The sequence below is a fragment of the Elgaria multicarinata genome, chromosome 2, assembly GCF_023053635.1.
Source record: "Elgaria multicarinata webbii isolate HBS135686 ecotype San Diego chromosome 2, rElgMul1.1.pri, whole genome shotgun sequence".
Lineage (NCBI taxonomy): Eukaryota > Metazoa > Chordata > Lepidosauria > Squamata > Anguidae > Elgaria > Elgaria multicarinata.
The window spans coordinates 121,356,390-121,377,154 of record NC_086172.1 but is presented as its reverse complement, the minus strand read 5'-3'; the positions used below and the strand labels follow the sequence as shown (position 1 = coordinate 121,377,154).

Genomic DNA, 20,765 nt, shown 5'->3' with positions numbered 1-20,765 from the left:
ATGAGTGTAGAGGCAACCAGTCGTAGTTGGGAGAACATGCTGAACTGTATGTTTCCACTGAGTTTACAAGGGTTGGCTGTGGCTGTGTTTCTCTCTCTTCTTCTTCTGATGTTGATGATAGAAACTCTGCATATTTAAAATGTATCTTCCCCCTTGGCACTTTGCTAACACCAGATGGTATACTACCAGTGGTTAGCTTTGGTCAACTCACTAGTGCAGGTTGAAATGTTAAAAAACATCTGTTAACCACAGTCCTTCCATCTGTCAGTAATACCCTTAAGTCTTTGGGAAGCCAGATTCCAGCTGGACATCAGGAAAAACTTCCTGACTGTTAGAGCAGTACAACAATGTAATCAGTTACCTAGGGAGGTTGTGGGCTCTCCCACACTAGAGGCCTTCAAGAGGCCATCTGTCAGGGATGCTTTAGGGTGGATTCCTGCATTGAGCAGGGGGTTGGACTCGATGGCCTTGTAGGCCCCTTCCAACTTTGCTATTCTATGATTCTATGAAGTCATATGTGCTCTTTTATGAAAATATTACATGAAATTAAAACAAATTATGATAAGGTGTAAGTGCTTTGAAATTGATGGACTAGTTATACTGACAGGAAGGTAGAGGGTAACTAAATATATATATTTGCCTGCTCTCTAGATAATTTTCCATTAAAGATGCTAATGGGTGGCTGATGAAACTGCAGAAGGAACGATTAAGAGTTTGGTTTCAAGGACATAGAGGGTGTTGTGCATTTGCCCTTGAGTTCTTGAATTTGTTTGTTTGTGTCTCTCTTCAGAACTAGCAGAGCTACATGGAGGACAGACAGGGACATGGGCCTAATGAATGCCATAGGCTTGCAACCACGGAACCCAACCACCTCTGTGACATCGCAGGGCACTCAGACTCTGGCTCCTCAACTGCAGAATGCAGAGACACAAACTGAGAGGGAAGTTCAAGAGCCAGGAGGTTCTGCCTCAGGGACTGCAGAAGGTAAAGAATTACTGTTTGCATCAGAATTTATCTTCCTGTACATTAGCTGGGGTGTCATATTTTTACAAGCAGAATTTATCTATGTATATCGAAGCTGCACTTTTCCCGTTCAGCAGACTGAAAAAACAGATTTAAACAAGAATGGGAGAGAGCCAATCAGAGCTTTGAAGTAAAGTTTGGAGAATTTCAGCAAGCTGGAGCATCCCTGTCTTTCACATCCCTACCATTTTTCCTAGTGTGAAAGCAGATTAGCATATGAAAACTCTAGCAAAGGAAACTTTCCCTCTCTGTGCAGTGTCCTCCTTGCACTGGTTAAAGAAACATCCATCTCTCACAAGTAATTGACTCCAAACTGTGTGGCTTGCATAAATTTGCACATATCCTGACGACTTCAGTGGATGATGGCAACTGAATTCAGTTATTGGTCTCTAGTCCTTTATCTTCAGATATTACTTCCTCCAGCTCTCTTCCCTGTTATTAGGTAGGATTTTCCTCCAACTCCCTTCCTTGTGCCTACATCTAAATAACTTTTTTATGTTTAGCTTTGGAGTCTTACAACCTACCCGTAATCTTCTTGTGGTGGAGCAATTGGGGATGGGTGGGTTTGGACATGAGGAGGGGAAGGTTAACCCTCTTGCCTGTGTGCTCTGGCCCCACCCATTGAAATCCCCCCCCCCAATGCAGTAATTAGGCTTGAAAAAAGCCACCCATAACAACCATTGGGAGGCTTTTTTCAAACCAAGTTGCTGCTGGGTCAGGCATCCTCCTATTGTGAAAGGTGGAAAGGTGTGAATCGGAGGAATTTGTGGCTTTGATCCTGCCCAATTTTGGCTTTGGCCCCGCCCAACACTGGCATGCAATTCCCAAAGGGTTTCCCATGAGTGGAATGTGTCCACAGAGTGAAATAGATTCCTCACGCCTGTTTTAGCAATTGCATGAACTCTGCCTCTGGCTTCTTCCCAGGTCAGTATCTTCCTTTGCAGTCCCACTGAACCACTCCTTTAACCAGGCATTAGTGACTGCCCTAACATAAAATTTCTGCTTTTAAAGAGCCATATAAACAGGATCTTTCCTGAGAAGGGTAAGTCAAAACTGCAACAGTTTTAATGGTTGCTTGTTCTTGTATATCAGAACTAATAACAAGAATAGAGCTCTTCATTAGGTTCCACCTGGTATATGGTGTTCAGCCTCCTGTCTGTGCTTTATTTTTAACTATTTGCTGTACTGAGCAGTTCTTTATTTAATCAGTTCTGCTACCAGCAATAATTTGGATAGACAGAGCAGTAACTCTACTAAAAGAACAAAAAGTCTTCTGGCACCTTAAGGACTAAAAAATTTATTGCAGCATAAACTTTTGTGTACTATAGTCCACTTCCACTAATGCAGTGTGTCTGTGAGTGTAAGTACGCTGAAATTATTGATTACTCTCACCATATCCAACTTAAGGAAGATATGTTGGTTAGTATTGCATCTGTGTGTTTTTTAATCTGAAAATAGATAAATTCTAAGAGAATATACATACTATTATTCTTGTTACATTTGATTTCACTCCCATTCCTCATAAATCTTCGCATGCTTCCATTTCCCAAAATTACAGGCTCAGTTTGCTTGTCAGAGTTTGTTTGTTTTTTGTAATATACATTTATGTTGCACTATTTTGCATGAAAAAATAGAGGCAGAACCTTGTAAGGATATCATAAACTGGCCAGTTACCAGGATGGTGATTTATCTCCTGCCAAAAGAAATTAGCAGGTGTCTGTGTGAAGGGGTGTATGGAATGCAATGGCTCATATTCACTGCTAAAAATAAATCTAAGATGTATAACAAATCTGATAATGGTGCAGTGATAGGCCAAGATGTAGGAAGGACAAAATGTCTGCCCAGATCTATCATTTGAAAGCATGTACTACTTCATATGAGGTAAAGGATTTTGTGTTGGAAAAAATAGTGCAAATAGTGATGAGTTCCTGGGATAATGTGTGGACTGCACTCCATCTTCACACAAATAACAGCAGCAGATCACACAAAAGTGCCAGCCTGAGCACAACCTAAGGAACACAGTCCTTTTCCACTGTCACCCATGAATCAAGATTTGAATTTTGTGTTTGTTTCCTTTGAAATATATCCACTAGATCACAGGAACTAAGGGCAATTTCACACATTACATTTTTATGTGTATATCTAGGATGCGTGAATATAAAGTGTGAATGCAGCAAATGTGTGTGTGTTTGTAAATGGGTACACTCTGACAAACTCAAATTTCCATATGCGTAATGCCTCTCCGCCATTATAAAAGTTGAAAGAGCATCAGCATTTGGAACTGGAAGCTTGGAAATGAACTTCCCAGTTCAGAACACTGTGCAGTTTACCAAACACTCATAAATTTTGGCACCAGCTCTTCAACAATGTCTCCTGCCCTGGGAAGAGGGGACGTTAAAACTAGCAAAGACGGCTATCATGGAGGGCTTGTAGCAGTATGCAAGCCTCATTTTTAAGACCTAAATGCTGTAGTTCACTGGTATAGAATATGTTCAGCAATATATAAATCTGTTAAATAAATAATTGCTTCTAAACATGCTCGGACGGCTGCTGGGAAATGGAGTTTCCGATGTCTCCCACCTTAATCCATCAAACCAAGAGGCCTCAGGAATTCTCAAGCTCCCCATCAGTGATCTGAATATGGGCAGAAGAAATTCCTAGCATTGAGGTCTTAAATATGAGGTGTCAATATGGCTGCTAGTCTTCCATGTTAGCCCTTTCTGTTGTAGTGCCCTCACTGCCACCATGGTAGGTTTTGGGAAAGGTGGGGAGGGCTACGTTTAAGGTTCCCTGAGCTTGATTTTTTCCTGAACTTCCTCATAAAAAGCTTGGAAAAACCATCATCCCTCCACTCAAAGTATTTTCCCATGAAAGCTTCGAAAAACTGAATTGATTACAATGCAAACCAGGGTGTGTGAGGAAGCTCACCCATCCCTGCAGAAGAGAAGCAGTATTCTCTTCCAATCAAATAACATGTTTTGAATTCAGGAATTCCTGAGTGAATATCCCAGATCTGAGACAAACTCAGTATGGATCCTTTGAAAATGATTGAATATGCTTGTAAGTTGGAATAAACATTCCCTTGGAGAGGTTTTGTGGATTAATTAGTATTTGCAAAGAGCTTTGTTGATATAAATCATTATGAGACTTGAGTAGCATTGGTGGCACTCAGCAGGACAGTAAAACACATTACTTCAGGAAGTGTTCAGTGACTGCCTTGGAATGAGGCAAAAGAGAAGAATTGTATATTATAGGATGACTTGCTTTTGTTTTTTAATGTGTTTTCTGCTTTGCTGGAACAGGCCCTGGGCAGGGCATATTTTTTTAGACATGGATGTCCTTTGGAAAGAACTAAAGTGTAGCATAAGAAGCAGTTTTTTTGTATGTTGGTGAATGCAGTCCATCCTCCACCTCTGCAGGGCTCTCTGCAGAGTCTGTCTTTCTAAGAGCCTCTGCTGCTCCTTCTTTGGAAAGATGACAATAATGTGAGTAAACTTATTAAAAGTGAATCCCTCTAGTGCAGATGTTTCTTTTTCTGTCAGTTAATTGCTGTCTTGTGTACTCTGTTGCTTCTGAAGCCTGCATCAATCAAAGAAATGTATGTTTAGGCAAAAGATTCGGAGAATGGCATAAATAAATGTTAGTCTCAAAGATCTCTTGTTGCTTAAAAGAAAAAGAAAGGAAGGAAGAAAGAATTACTAATAGGGCAGAATCCAACTGAAATTCAGCACTTTCAAGTCCTGTTGATTTCAGTGAGGGAGATTTAAGAACATGTTTAACTCTTCCATTGAAGTAAATGGGACACAGGAATGTTTAATATTGGCTGGATTGTGTCCCATCATGTTGAGTACTGATCAATCCTGGCCAAGCTCTGAGGCCGTCAAAGTACAAATATGGGAGTGGTGGTAGGACAGTGAAGGAGAATTTGCCCCTACTACCCCAACCTAATGCCTTCCAGATATTTTGGACTTCAACTCCCATCAACCCCAGCCAGCATGACTTATGGTCAGGAATGATAGTGGTTGTAGTCCAAAACTTTTGGAGGGCACCAGGTTGGGGCAGGGTGACTTATTCTGTGCCCCTACCATTAGGAAGCCACCAAGCCTTTCAATTTCTACTGAGAGCAATTTTTTTATTATTATTCTCAAATCAAATCCCTAAATAAACCAACATGGCAAAGAGAGCATCTTCTCATTTTAATGACCTGGTTTTTGTTCCATGACTTGCGATTTGTAGCCAAGATACACTAATGCCCAATGAGCAGATGTGCAGCATGAGTTGATGATGATCCTAGAATGGATGCAAACTCTGTTACAGTTAGATGGCTTTCCCCCCAGCTATAGGGGCACCTATGAAAGGTGACTCCACATTTCACTTGCACATTTTGGATTCCACTATACCTTCCAGAGTTTAACTTTGATGTTTTTCCAGACAAATGTTACAGTATTTGTTGAACACACAAAAGAAAACCATTCTGGATGTAGAATGACTCTTATTATCCCTTACCCCATGAAAAATAATGTGCGTAGTCGCAGATTGCAGCTCAGTGGTTACCAGATTTCAAGTGTGTGATACGTGCTTTCTGAATGTATATCCAGCAGCAAAATGGATTGGAATTGGTAGCACACACTTATTCCCCAATCTGTAGGATGAGGTACTATGGGAATGCTTGCATGCATAGGGAATAGGATGTTTTTGGAACTTTGAGGAGGACTAGGTAACCTTGATACACTGGACATATATTCTTCACTATTAATTGTACTCATTCTGTTGCTAGCTTTAGGCTGTTTAAAAGACTTGGTGAGTCCATGCTCTGAATGACATCCGTCTAGGGCAAATAGGAATGCAGCTCAAGTATTTGGAGGGCAGGTTTTACTTTGAGGTGCTTTCTACCAAATTGAAAGGACAGCAGCTGCTTTTCTCTGTACACTACATCTGCTTGCATGTCACCCAGAACCTTCACTTTCTTGAATTGGTTGCTTGGCAGTCTGAATTTAGTCCTTCTAGTGTGGAGCATCTGGCTAGTCATATCACTGTCATTGTCTCCTTGTAAGCAGTTCTTCTAGTTAGTCATATCATTGTCATTGTAAGAATGAATGAGGGCTTATATCTGTGCATGGACGCATAGCAGGCCCCAGTTTCCCCATTTTTAGAGGGTAGTGTCAAAGATGTCCATAGTCATCCTTCCTTTTTGTTTTACTTACAGAACCATTTGCTCAAAGGATTAGAAGTAATGACAAAATAAAGGGTTATATATATAGGAACTTCTGAACTTAAGATGGAACTCTGCTAATTATCATGTTCCTACCATTTTAGAATTATTAAGCTTTCCCTCAAACTGTTCTGGAAGAAATTACAAGTTTTAGAGATAATAAAATGATTCTAAATCAAAGATATTTGCTTCCAAGGGTAACGCACATCACACTTTTTTTAAAAGTATACATTTCATAAAGAAGGATTATTATTATTTAAAAAAACCCCACCAACAACCTTGCTATCACCTTATCAGGCAATATAAAAGATCTATAGAACTTAAACTTCCTGCCTTTTAATTAAACTTTAAAACCCCATTATAGTGTTTGAAGAGATATACAATATCCTTCCTATACAGAATTTCATGTATACAAATGAATCTGCTTCCAAAAAAATGTCTTCTCTCCTCTCAACAGTACACTTTTTTCTGATATGATAATGTTAGATGTGCTATTGGCTCTTTCTATTGCCAACTATTATTTCTATGGTTGCAAGGATATCAAAATAGGGAAGAAGACTATAAACTATATCCATGCATTTGGATTCCAGCACCTAGGAATTCAGAACCCAGGGAAAGGAATATCGTACAAATGTAGTCTATTCCACATCCATTATCACCAGGGGGACGACAAACATCCAATACTTGGGTTCAAAAAACTAGCAAGAAAAAGGATTTAAGAGAACTGCATATGTTGTTTTAATATGGAGAAACAATACACTTAAGTATTTTAGAAGAAGATCGTAAATAGAATATCTGTGATTCTTTTGCATGTTTGTAAAAGAAACGCCCTACAAGCATTGCCCTACAAATTAGGTGTCTTTACTTCTTATCACAACAGAAGAAATAATCTCCAAACAAAAAGACTCTAAGCACTAGGTTAACTATATCAAGAACTAATTGATCTTGTTTTAGATGTAAGACCAGCCTTCGTGTTAGTCATTAATTCGAAAACCACTGCCCTAAAGAGCCCTTGGGTTTTCAGAGAGTAGGTGGGTTCCTCAGAGACCTATCAGGGCTTCCTCAATAAAATGGTCAGTAATGACGAGCAAGCAAAGCGGCTTGCCCAGTGCTACTGATCCTCCTTTGACTACACAGTTGCCTTATACCAGGGGTGCAGAACCTCAAGCCCGAGGGCCAAATTTGGCATGTTTGGGGTCCCAGTCCACCTCTCTGTTGGTTCCCCAGATGTCTAGGCTTCCTTTCCCCCAACCACCAATCGTTTGGTGACTTCCCAGCTTTTGTGCAGTTTTTCCCCACTCCGAAAGCTTGAAATGCCTCTCCTAAGGCTAAATTGCTGATAGTAATTTGTTTAAAATAAAATGTGCTGGTATGTTTTTTGCCCCAGCCCTTCTGCCTTCAGCCCCACTCACCACTGGAAAGTGGCCCTGCCCTGACAGCTTCGCCAAAATAGAATTTGCCCTCAGGCTGGAAGAGGTCCGACATCCCCCACTTAGACTGTATGGTGTGCTCTATGGCACACTCCATGTGAAGCAATGGTGGGGCCCAATCAGTGATCTTCTTGAACAGAGCATGTGCCCTAGAACATTTTCCAGAATCTTCTGCAACATATCCATGGCAGGTGTGGGGGGGGGGTTCCTTGGGATACAACTTCATTGTGAGAGAGTAAGAAGTTTGAAAACTACTGGATTAAGGAAATATCTCCTGAGCAATGAACCATATGGGGAAATGCTGCTATTTCATCTATTTATACCATCATGATTAGAGACAAATTTATAAAGCTTAAGCACAGATACCATATGGTGCCCACCTGTCTAACATTTCAACTGTTTGCAAAAGAATACATGGGTCTTAGGTTTAACTCCCCCATTGATCGTTAGTGGCATGGGAACGGCTTCTTCATGTTAAAATTCCATAGGACTTCAATTAGCATTCAAACCTAGGAGGCAGCTGTGTGTTTCCTTCCCACATTATCATCTCGTTTCGTTTCCCTCCCTGGCTCTGTGACATTCCAGTGGAAAGTAATTGTGTTACTGGCTTGCATGTGTCCGTGTAGATCCTCGGTTCAAATACTTGCTGGAGCAGCATGGGATCTCATTACAAAACAGCAGTCCAATGAGTGTAACTGGGGTTCTTTTACCTCTCTGGATCAAACCTAGAATGTGGCTGTCTCATAACCACAGCTGACACATGGCAAATCAACCTACAGAAAAGAGATGCTGAGCTGTAGTTGGGAGGGGAGGTGTTGCAGCAGCAGTAGCAGCAGCAGCAGCCAGAAATGCATATTTGTGTAAAACAGCATCAGAGGTTTCTTGATACAGACTTTAATAATGCTTGATACTTGGTTAACGTTAGTGGGGGCGGGGTGGGGTGAGTGGTATTTCCAGGCATTTAAGGCCCTAAACGGCTTGGGACCTCGATACTTGAGGGAGCGCCTCTCCTTATATATGCCTGCCCAAGACTTGAGATCTGTTGGAGGAGCCCTTCTCCACATCCCACCAGCACAACATATATGCTATGATGGGACAAGGGAGAGGGCTTTCTCTGTTGTGGCACCCGACTGTGGAATGCCCTCCCCTTGGAGTCCCGATTGGCACCAACACTGATTTCATTTGGAGGCCAAGTAAAAACATGGCTTTTAAACAAAGCCTTTAATGGTTAAATTCACTAAGATGGCACATTGTTTAAACTGTTTTAATTGTTTTTACTGCTTTTAAATTATACATTGTTTTAACTTGGTTCATGGTTTAATTTGTTTTTAGCTGTGTATATTTTTTGTTTTATACTGTATGCTTTTATCTCTACGCTGCCCTGAGATCCTAATGATATAGGGTGGGATACAAGTGTTTTAAATAAATAATTTAAAAGCAGAATCTAATAGCAAGGACAAGAGACCTCTTCCAGAAAGTTAGAAACATTGGAGGTAAATTCCAGGCAAAAATGGGTATGATCAAAAACAAAGATATCAAGGACCTAACAGAAACAGAAGAGATCAAGAAAAGGTGGCAAGAACATACGGAAGATCTGTATAGGAAGAATAATAATATCGGGGATAGGTCAGACGGTGTGGTCAGTGAGTTAGAGCCAGACATCCTGAAGAGTGAGGTTGAATGGGCCTTAATAAGCATTGCTAATAACAAGGCAGCAGGAGACGACGGTATCCCAGCTGAACTGTTTAAAATATTGCAAGACGATGCTGTCAAGGTGATGCATGCCATATGCCAGCAAATTTGGAAAACACAAGAATGGCCATCAGACTGGAAAAAATCAACTTATATCCCCATACCAAAAAAGGGAAACACTAAAGAATGTTCAAACTATCAGACAGTGGCACTTATTCCACATGCCAGCAAGGTAATGCTCAAGATCCTGCAAGGTAGACTGTAGCAATTCATGGAGCGAGAATTGCCGGATGTACAAGCTGGGTTTAGAAAAGGCAGAGGAACTAGAGACCAAATTGCCAATAACCACTGGATAATGGAGAAAGCCAGGGAGTTCCAGAAAAACATCTATTTCTGTTTTATTGACTATTCTAAAGCCTTTGATTGTGTGGATCATAACAAATTGTGGCAAGTTCTTGGTTGTATGGGGATACCAAGTCATCTTGTCTGCCTCCTGAGGAATCTGTATAATGACCAAGTAGCAACGGTAAGAACAGACCATGGAACAACAGACTGGTTTAAGATTGGGAAAGGAGTACAGCAGGGTTGTATATTCTCACCCTACCTATTCAACTTGTATGCAGAACACATCATGCGACGTGCTGGGCTTGACGAATCCAAGGTTGGAGTTAAAATCGCAGGAACATTTAACAATCTCAGATATGCAGATGATACCACTTTGATGGCTGAAAGCGAGGAGGAGCTGAGGAGCCTTATGACAAAGGTGAAAGAAGAAAGTGCAAAAGCTGGGTTGCAGTTAAACCTCAAAAAACCCAAGATCATGGCAACCAGCTTGATTGATAACTGGCAAATAGAGGAAGAAAACGTGGAGGCAGTGACAGACTTTGTATTTCTGGGCGCAAAGATTACTGCAGACGCTGACTGCAGCCAGGAAATCAGAAGACGTTTACTTCTTGGGAGGAGAGCAATGACAAATCTTGATAAAATAGTTAAGAGCAGAGACACCACACTGACAACAAAGGTCCGCATAGTTAAAGCAATGGTATTCCCCATAGTAACCTATGGCTGCGAGAGCTGGACCATAAGGAAAGCTGAGCGAAGGAAGATAGATGCTTTTGAACTGTGGTGTTGGAGGAAAATTCTGAGAGTGCCTTGGACTGCAAGAAGATCAAACCAGTCCATACTCCAGGAAATAAAGCCAGACTGCTCACTTGAGGGAATGGTATTAAAGGCAAAACTGAAGTACTTTGGCCACATAATGAGAAGACAGGATACCCTGGAGAAGATGCTGATGCTAGGGAAAGTGGAAGGCAAAAGGAAGAGGGGCCGACCAAGGGCAAGATGGATGGATGATATTCTGGAGGTGACAGACTTGACCTTGGGGGAGCTAGGGGTGGCAACGGCTGACAGAAAGCTCTGGTGTGGGCTGGTCCATGAAGTTACGAAGAGTTGGAAGCAACTGAACGAATAAACAACAAAGGACACTGGGGCTGGTGAAATGTGTTTGGCACACTTCATGTGGGGCCCACCATTGCCAGCCCCAGTGTCTGCAATGTGTGATCAGAGAAGTGCCCCCACTCCAGGGCCCTTTCCTGCAGAGGACGGAAGACACAACTTTGACTTGCCCTGTAGCTTGTGAGCTGAAGAACATGTCCCAGTATCCCCTGATGTTGCAAGGGATTTGGGGGTGTACTCCTTGGATCATGCACTGCATCCATTTCTCTTATAGTGAAGAGAGAGTGCTATGCCTTTACTACAAGGTACCGTTAAATTCTTGTCTTCTGTGAAAACCTCTGATGCATTTGCTGAAGCAGGCCGATGACATGATAAAAACGTTAGTCTTCAAGATGCCTCAGGACACTCTGCTGTTGCTGCAAGCTACTAAATCTGCTTTTTTTTGTTGAAATTTGTCATCTGGAAGGACACGCAATACACACAGAGGAGGGAGAAGGGGCATGAGCTAGGCCAAGAAAGCAACAGGTCAAGTGGTGAGGCCTATGGGGTCTAGCAATGACGCTGAAGATCAGCCCCTTGGTAGAAATGCTAAGTTTGGCTTCTCTGCATTTCCTCGTCTTTATTAATCTGATCTCTCCTGACATGATAAATTACCAAGCAGCCACTCCGGCTGCTGTGGAAGCAGCACCTGCTGCTTCTGTGATTCGGCAACAGCCCCAGCCCCTGGAATTCTGCCCTTGCCACAGATTTAAAGCAGATGTCTTGTGTGGAAGAGGAAGGACAGAAAGATGAGGAGTGTGTCAGCTTTCCTGCTTAACGGCTGCCCACAAGGAGTCTTCAGGCTCAGCACGTGCTCATCGTAGTTGACGTGGGTGAAGCACTGCTCAGCAATTGAGGTTGTTTGGCATCTCCCAAAAGCATGACCCTCCCCAGTTTATACATGTGCAGAGGAGTAGATTTCAAGTTCTAAGTTAAGGAATATTTAGAGTTTCAAAGTTTTCTGATATTTGGGGACTGGTTTGTTTATATTATGCAGCAGAATATATGGGTGCAGTTTGCATATTGTCACCTAGATATACGATACATCTATTTCACTCAAACCACTTCATCACTATATAATAGATGATGCTATATCTAGTTGAAACTCTGGCCCCTTGAGGTAAGATTAGCATTTGCTGAGAGAGAATGTCTGAAAGCATTTCTTGCTTGGAAATGGTCATCCTTTCATGGGATATTCTCAACAAGTAGAGAAGTGCTGTGGAGTTAGTCACTGCAAACGGTTTCAATAAGCAGAAATCAAGGGAAATGGAAGGGCCGTCCCTGCTTGCCCCCGGGATCCCTGGTTCCAATTCCACATCACTCTATCCAGTCTGCTAAAATCAATATCCCTTCCCCGAATGTCAGTGTTACCTACTTGCAGTGTGGAAAATTAGACAACAGCATTCTCGTGTAGCTTGCTGGAGCTCATTCCTGACTGCTTAGAGCCCTGAACACATGTGGAATAACTGCAAGTAACTAGGCAGGATTTGATGGTACAATGTTTCTATATTCTGCACTGCACGTAAGCCCATCAATGGTTCTGGTATTTCTGTACTGGGATACGGTGCCAAGTTATTCCAAGCTTACGTTGGGTACATCATGTGTGTTAAGTGTTAGTTTATTTTGCTTCTCTTTCAATATTAGCATTTAAACTGTCGTCTTTCTCATGTTCTGTTTGGATTGCCTGTTGCTTGGGAAGCATTTGGCCACTTCTTCCTCTTTTGTAATCAGTCCGGATGGCTCTGCAAAGGCTGGAAGGGAGATTGATATCTTTAATAAGGATCAGGTAGCCTGTGGCTGCTGCATCCCTCCATGGAGCAATTCAGCACATTCTGTTGAATAAGAATCTTTCCTTCAGCAGCCTACAAGTGAGAGGCAGCTAATTGCTGATCCTTCCATGAAGGTGCTACGAGACCTTTTTCTCCAGCTATGATTATTCCTTGGGGTACTGGGCTCGCCACACTGCATGATTCTTTGAGAGCTCAGAGATAGTGCTTTTTATGCAGACTGTGAAGAAAGTGGGCAATGATTTGTTTGGGAAGCAGCCAGCCCCAATAAATGTTATGCATAGTTCATGTGTCCACTTAAGTGGGATTGAAACAACAGCGTAATCGCATTGTGCATCATGTGTGGGCGAAGTCACGAGATGTCTGTTCCTTTCATACTGCAACTGACTCCCCCCCCCCTCAGTTCCTCAGCCTGCCAATCACAGTTCCTTTTTTTCTGTTCTGCTCTGTAGATTTTAGGAACTCCAAACCACATTGTCTTACCAATCCCACCAAGCTGCTGTGCTTGAAACCTGCTCAGGGTCATGTGCCGTGCCTTGGCTTCCCCCTCACAGGCCCTAGTGGCCAAAAGGAAACTTCAAAAATGGGCTGCCTGTTTTCAAGGTTATATTGGGAAATGGGGGGGGGGACTATAAGAAAGAGCTCGTCTTTTAAATAAATAATTAAATTCTAGATGACGGTGGTCAGTTCAGTTTCTTTTAAGAACCTAGTACAAAAACTTATTTTCACTTTCGTAAGTTGGTTCTTGGTAGAAGGGTAAGACATTGGGTGGGTGGGAAAGATCTGCCAACACTGGAAGTGCTGGGTACCTTGTATGTGCAGTGGAGGTTTTGATGAACCATGTAACGATGCTTTAAACAAAACAAAAATCCACAAAAATTTGAATAAGAAGTTAATAGGAAAGAAGTTGGTTCCTTACCATGGACAAGTAGCATGCACCTGCCCAATAGGTAGTTGGACAATGCTGTGGCCTACAGTGTCTGCATTAGCATGTGAACTCCTTCGTCTACTCTCCATCCCTTTATAATGGGATTGATGTGGTGGTGGTGGGTGTAGATTGCTGCTGTCCCCTTGAACAGAATGGGGCAGGAGGAGGAGTACTCAGTGGGAACATACCGCCATAGAAATGTATATTTATTTGGTGAATGTTTACATAATTTATAATCCAGTAACTTTGCCAACAAAGCAGTAAAAAGCAATAAAAGTACAATTAAAAATAGAAACTAATAAAGCATATGAACATAGACAACATTCATATATCACTTATAATGACTCTTTTATTACATTTGTATACCAGCCAATCGCCAAAGCTCTCTTACATTACAAAAATGCCAGAAGGTTGAACAAAAGTCTTCCAGTGCTACCTCCTGGAATTGGTCCCTATGTAGGATCAGAACCTCCAAAAGACCATGACACAATCACCAGAGCCCAAAATGGGTTATTTAAGCCACAGTGGGTGCAGCACAGGCCAGCTGCCATTTTGAATATTACAGGTTCCTTAGACAACATCACAAAAAACTTCCTAATGCTTACAACAGTCAGACCATGGGACCAACTGCCTAGGAAGGTGATGGGCTGTCCATTGCTAGAGGTATTCAAGCAGAGACTGGGTAGACATCTTTCAGGGAAGCTTTAAACTGGATTCCTACACTGAGCAGGGTTTGGACTCAGTGACCTACAGTAAATGACCCCTTCTAGCTGTGATTTTATGAGACAAATATTCCTGTTGTAGCTTATTCTTGATACTATTGGTTCTTTTTTAAAAAACGATAACAACAACCCTTCTTTGTTAATTGGTGACAAGAACTGAAACAATTGTTGAAGTTGCTTTGTGATTTCTTTTAATGTATATAAATTGCAGCATGCCTGCAAAAATAGAGGTTAAATAAAAACAGTTTACAATTTTGCCTTCAAAAGGCTGCCCTTACTTTTTGCCCTCCCCACCCCCACCCACCCACCCAAAACCTTTTAGGCTGAGTATGCCTGAGCCAATTTGAAAAGCTCTGCAAAATGACTTTCTACAGATGCAATGGAGCCAAAGTATTGCATTTTCACAGCCTCATAATAGGCTTCATAATGAGCTCTATCCTATATCTGATCAAATTCGGATTGAGTCTTTTGCCACTTGTTTTCTAGTAGTTTCCTAATCTGTTTTAATCGTCCCCAGCAAACCAAGAGGTTGGACAGTGTGGGGGAAGACATTGTAGGAGAAATTGTTTTGATTGCTCTGGTCAGCTTTCTGTTCCACACGGTGACCAAAGCATTGACAAAAACACCAGTCGTGCCAACCAGGAAAACCCCAAAGAGATGTAGGAATTCATTAGATTCCATCAGCCTCTGGGGGTAGATCATTCCAGTAGGTTTTCCGTAGTTTCTTGCTCTATCAGCAAATGCTATTGACACTCTGTTAGAGGTCCCTTACACTAGTGCATCATAATTTATGTTAGCATTCATGTCTTATTGGATACTGCCAGATATGTGTAAATACTGAAATCAGTGCTGTTGGTCACTGCCATGTCTATGTAAGCTCAGTCAACTCGCTTTATGAATAATATCTTTAAACCTTAGTAAATTACATTGTTTCCATGTATTTAGATTGCCTCCAATTTTAAACCCATAAGTGTACATGATGATGTCAATAAAGAAATCTCTGAACTTATTTTCTTTCTACATTTATCCCATTCTTCTGGTGTTGCTTTTAACCAAAATTAGATTTTCTTAAAATCATAACCTGACTATTCTTTCCTAAATAATACCAACTAGCAAAACTATGGAAACATAGTACAACTTTGTTCAGTACAATGCCAAGTTGTATGTCTTTATCAATCAACAATGGGTGTCATCTGTATCTCATCATCATTCTAAGTGATATTTGGGATCTTCAGACTTCCTTTTATATATTTTGTAGTGTTGACATGACAACGCTTGGTTTATATTTTCCCCAAAGGATGTTTTTCAAAAGTTTCTGCCAACTTTTAAGTGCCTCATTGGGAATAGAAATTGCCACATTTTCAAGAAGAAATAGAACCCGTGGGATTACATTCATTTCTAATCTTCCTAACTATGTGAGAGCAAGCATTTGCCATAACTTTAAATAATTTTTATTTCTTTATTCTTTAAATTATTGGTGGAAAAGTAACTTGAATTTATTTGTTTTGGTTACAAAATAAATACCCAACTATTTCACTAGTTTTGTCAACAAATATATTGTTCTTCTAAATATTTTTACACCCTCATCTAAATTAATATCCATAAATTCTGATTTTTAAAGATTAATTTTATGTCCAGAGACTTTGGTATATAGATTTATGATCAATAAATTACATTTCGGGCACTGCTTGACTGTAAATGAGTTACAGTCACTACAATATCATCTGCATACAATACTATTTTATAATTCTATTGATTTATTCTAATGCCAGAAATCTTTCTATTCAATCAAATGTTTAGAGCAAAGGAATCAGTAAAAATTGCAAACAAAAATGCTTAGAGAGGACAGATAAATATACTTTTTGTACTAAAAACTTAATTTTTTAAAAAGAGAAGATGATACAATGCACAGACATGGAAGTGGAGCATTGTGTGGTTTGCTACAAATGACTTCGTATGTGTCAGATTCCTGACCCATGTGCTCAGCCGTTTCAAAACAAAAACAGAGGACTGCACCACTACATACTGGGGGAGTGAATGTTTGAATGCTCCACCACATAAAGTAGAATCATAGAATAGTAGAGTTGGAAGCGGCCTATAATGCCATTGAGTCTAACCCCCTGCTCAATGCAGGAATCCACCCTAAAGCATACCTGACAGATGGTTGTCCAGCTGCCTATTGAATGCCTCTACAAATGCCTCTAGTGTGGGAGAGCCCGCAACCTCCCTAGGTAACTGGTTCTATTGTCGTACTGCTCTGACAGTGAGGAAGTTTTTCCTGATGTCCAGCCGGAATCTGGTTTCCTGTAACTTGAACCCATTATTCCGTGTCCTGTACTCTGGGAGGATCGAGAAGAGATCCTGGCCTTCCTCTGTGTGACAACCTTTCAAGTATTTGAAGAGTGCTGTCATGTCTCCCCTCAATCTTCTCTTCTCCAGGCTAAACATGCCCAGTTCTTTCAGTCTGTTCACATTGGGCTTTGTTTCCAGACCCCTGATCATCCTGGTTACCCTCCTCTGAACACGCTCCAGCTTGTCTGCATCCGTCTTGAATTGTGGTGCCCAGAACTGTATGCAATACTCATCTTAAGGCCTAACCAGGGCCAAGTAGAGAGGAACCAGTACCACACGCAATTTAGAAGCTATACTTCTAGTAACGCAGCCCAAAGTAGCATTTGCTTTTTTTGCAGCCACATCACACTGTTGGCTCATATTCAGCTTGTGATCTACAATGATTCCAAGATTCTTCTCGTTTGTAGTATTGCTGAGCCAAGTATCCCCCATCTTGTAACTGCGCATTTGGTTTCTATTTCCTAGATGTAGAACTTGGCATGTATCCCTCCATGCACAACTAGAATGCTAGGGAGGAGGCTTTTAATTAGCCTTTCCTTTGGGTATATGTGGAATATATTTATGTGGTCAAGCATACAGTATATAATGGTACTGCTAGCAGCAAAAGATTTTGTGTGAGAGACTTCTGCTTGTCTATTTTTGCTCCTACACATAAGTTTCTGTAGAAGGATGCAGAAGCTGCCTGACTTAGCTATTTTCCCCACTACAAAGAATAGTGTATCCGCTGCTAAGAAAGAGTGAGAGCCCCATAAGGTAACACAATCCCAAAGGAAGATAATGTGGAATGAGGGCTACAAATGAGTATGCAACATCCATTGTGCAAAAGCAGCTTGTGCTGTGTGGGAATTCCAGGCTGATTCTAGGCAGTTTGGGCATTCTAGGATTTTCTAGAAAATAGCATCCTTTGTTTTCTTCCTCAGTTAATGTGCACCAACCTGTTTTCTCCTTGGCTATTTCATGATCTTTTTTGTGTGTCATAGATTTCTGCCTTTCAGGTATTGGATGAAAGCTATTACTTGCTTGCTCAGGCTTTTGATGGCATTTATTTGGTGTGTTTTATTCATGCATTTCCTGTTGTAATATTTGCTTCTGTTTGATCTTGTTCATTGTATTTTGGTGTATGAGACTGTTTTAAATAGTGTTGAAAGCTGCCGTGGGGAACCATTTTTGTTCCAAAGATGGAATATAAATCTTTTAAACAAATCTATATATAAATAGAGCTGCCTTCTTTTTGCTCTTTTCCAGGTGGTCCAGAATATGGGGCTACCGGGGAGGATGCTCTGATCAGGATCCAACGGCTGATGGCTGAGGGTGGCATGACTGCTGTGGTCCAGCGAGAGCAAAGCACCACCATGGCATCCATGGGCGGCTTTGGCAACAACATCATTGTGAGTCACCGGATCCATCGCAGCTCTCAGACTGGCACTGAATCCACTGGAACAGACAGTGGCTCGGCTCAGCCATCCACTTCCCAGGAGCTGGTAGCTGAGCTGGAGGGACGGACCCTTTCTGAGTCCATGCAGGTGACAGAGCGTGGCCTGAGCCCCCGGACATCCTCTGATGCACTGGAGGGAGCAGAAGCTGGTGGGCAGAGCCTGTCGGAGCAGGCTCAGTCATCAATGGACACTGAGGGACCAATTGAGTACAGTGACCTAACTAATAATAACCATCTTCCTGACAATACCAATTTCTATAGTAATGGTAGTACCAGTGGAGAGTCTCGGAACAGGTAGAGATGAATTGTGTGTTGGTGCTACCCTTGTACTGCTAAGCAGAGACTTGTACCTCGCGGCTGGCCAGGAACTGAAGGAGTAGGGAGATTGGGGCTCCGACCAGATGCTGGTAATTCAGCGGGCATTGATATACAGGGGTGGGATATGAGAGGGAGACCATCAGTTGTACAGGAAGATCCTTGAAGAGGTTTTATTCTGTGTCTTAGCTTCCCGCATCCGTTTTGCTGCACATTTTCTACAATAGCTGTAATAAACCTTGATATTCAGCTGAGCCTTATGTAAATTTCTCAGCTCACTGGCTACAGGAATCCATTAAGCTTTGCCCTAACCCTGCAGTGCTTTTAATGTTACTTTTTATTTTGGGATTTTTTTTAAAGCTTTCCCCACTTTTGACCTACCAGCTAATCCGATCAAGGGGCACTGTCGTCTCTTCCTTTGGAGACCTGCAACCTTATTGAGTGTGTATGTTTCTTGAAGTGCTACTGTGGAGGGGATTTGTACCCCCAACTCTGCTACCAGAGTGGATTTATCTTCCAGGCCAGAGTTCTACTCCACGCCGCCCTGCCAGGAAGCACTGGGCAACTCTTCAGCAGTTGAGAACTTGGGTGGCTTAAGGGAATGCAGACTGGATAAGGCAAAGTCATCTTCTCTACTCTTCTTTCCAGCCCCAAACTGGGAGTGGGAGAGCTGTGCTTGGGCTTCACCATCCCTTCATGCTCAGGAACCTCTCAGGAGTGTAGGCCTTTTGTTTTAAGAGTATCTACTTTGTATGCAAGCAGGACCCTTACAAGGGCTGCTGAGGGTGGGGCAACGTATAGTTGTAAAGCATGTGGGTTGGGTGGGAACCCCTCCCCAATGAAGATGGCACTTATACAGAAATTGCCCAGGGCTGAGCACCTCTTGCTGTGCCAATAATAACATGTTGTAATTCATCCTGGTGAGGTTTGGCAGGATCATGGTGCCATGGCCAGGCTGCACTTCCCTATTTGGGGTGGGGTGGGGTGGGGAGAGAGGGGGCTAGCTCCGCGTCAGAGCGTGAGGTATGTGTCTGTGATGTAAGGTGTTGCATGTGAAACCTTGACCTTGTACATGTAGATTCTAGTGGAGAAATCAAGGCTCTGATATTTTTTGTTTCTAGTCTAAAATGTGATTTTCCTTTTTGTTTGTAACTCTCCATCCCAGTGAGCTTGTAGCAGGAAGGTAGGGGGAGAGTGTGTGCTAATGAGGGAAACACCAAAGATCAATGTCATTAAAACATGACAAACCCTTCTCTGGTCTCCTGTCTTCTCTTGTGCCCCTGTTGCACGCGGTTCCCTGCTCATGTCAGCTGTTCATTTGACCACACTGGAGGAAAGAGGGAACTTTATCTTGAAAGCCCAGAAATATCTTCCTTGTCCATCCCAAGAAAACTTAGCTCAGCCTTCTCCACCATGGTGCCCACCAGATGTGTTGGGCTGGCTGGGGGGTGCTGGGTGTTGTAGCCCAACTCATCTGAAGGCATCAGGTTGGGGAAGACTGACCTACTGGGCCAGAGCCTTATCTGCTTTGCTCTGGAAATAAGCAGCAGTGGTCTATTCTGGGAAGACATTATTCTTTAGCCCTTGGCAAGAAAAAGCAGGGAGGAGGAAGCAGAGACGAAGAAGAAACCACCTCTTACCCTGATGGTGTGGTAAAGTGAATTTCCCCTGATCCTTTGGAGAAAGAGGCTGCCCCCTACCCAGCTCCTGTGTTTTCTACGCTCCACAAGTGTGTGACAATAAATAAAGCCCATTGTTAAGCAGCTCTTATGCTCACAGTCAGAAGAGTCTGTTAGAGAACATTAAGCAAACGTTGCCTTAAATCACAGCATGGAAATGAACTTTAAATCAAATCAGTTGGCTGCCAGGCCTCATCAGAGTGTTAATGAAGCACTAAAACCTGCCCTGTGCCAGTTACTCTTCTGAGCTACGGGAGCCTCGGCTTGATAATGGAATTCCCATCTATAGCTTTGGAGCGTGTTTACATGAGAGTAGGCTAATGCCTAGAATTCACAAGCAGTTCACTCTGCTGGAGAAATGTATGAGGGAGGGGAGGTTTTGTATCGGTACCAGAGTGAAATACGGTATTGTGCGATACCAAATCCCCAGCTATTTTCTGAAGACTCCCTCCCAAAGAGCTTGCAGAGAGTACCTGCCAGAGGAGTTCTTAATTGTGTTTCACTGCCACTGATGACCAAACAGCCAGAGTTGAAAGTTCTGACATTAAATAGAAAAGTATAATTTCTTCTAATGCCTTTTCTCTAGAAATGTTTGGTGCCTCAAATTTGTTTTTTTCGACTACCCAGGGTTTTGTTTTAATTTTGTTTGGTAGCACTACTTGAGCTGCACAAAGTTTTGAAATCTTATCAGCCACT

The 20,765-nt window shown here is 42.1% G+C and overlaps 1 protein-coding gene across 3 annotated transcripts in view; it reads left to right on the top strand.

Moving 5' to 3' along the window:
- Positions 1-19,642, top strand: part of AMBRA1 (autophagy and beclin 1 regulator 1) — a 177,927-nt gene extending 158,285 nt beyond the window's left edge. For all 3 annotated transcript variants that reach the window (XM_063117472.1, XM_063117473.1, XM_063117474.1), the window contains 2 exons: positions 791-984; positions 17,886-19,642. In XM_063117472.1, coding sequence (XP_062973542.1) covers positions 791-984; positions 17,886-18,373 — 682 coding nt within the window. In that variant the 3' untranslated portion in view covers positions 18,374-19,642. The remainder of the gene's footprint in view (positions 1-790; positions 985-17,885) is intronic.
- The last annotated feature ends 1,123 nt before the right edge of the window (positions 19,643-20,765 follow it).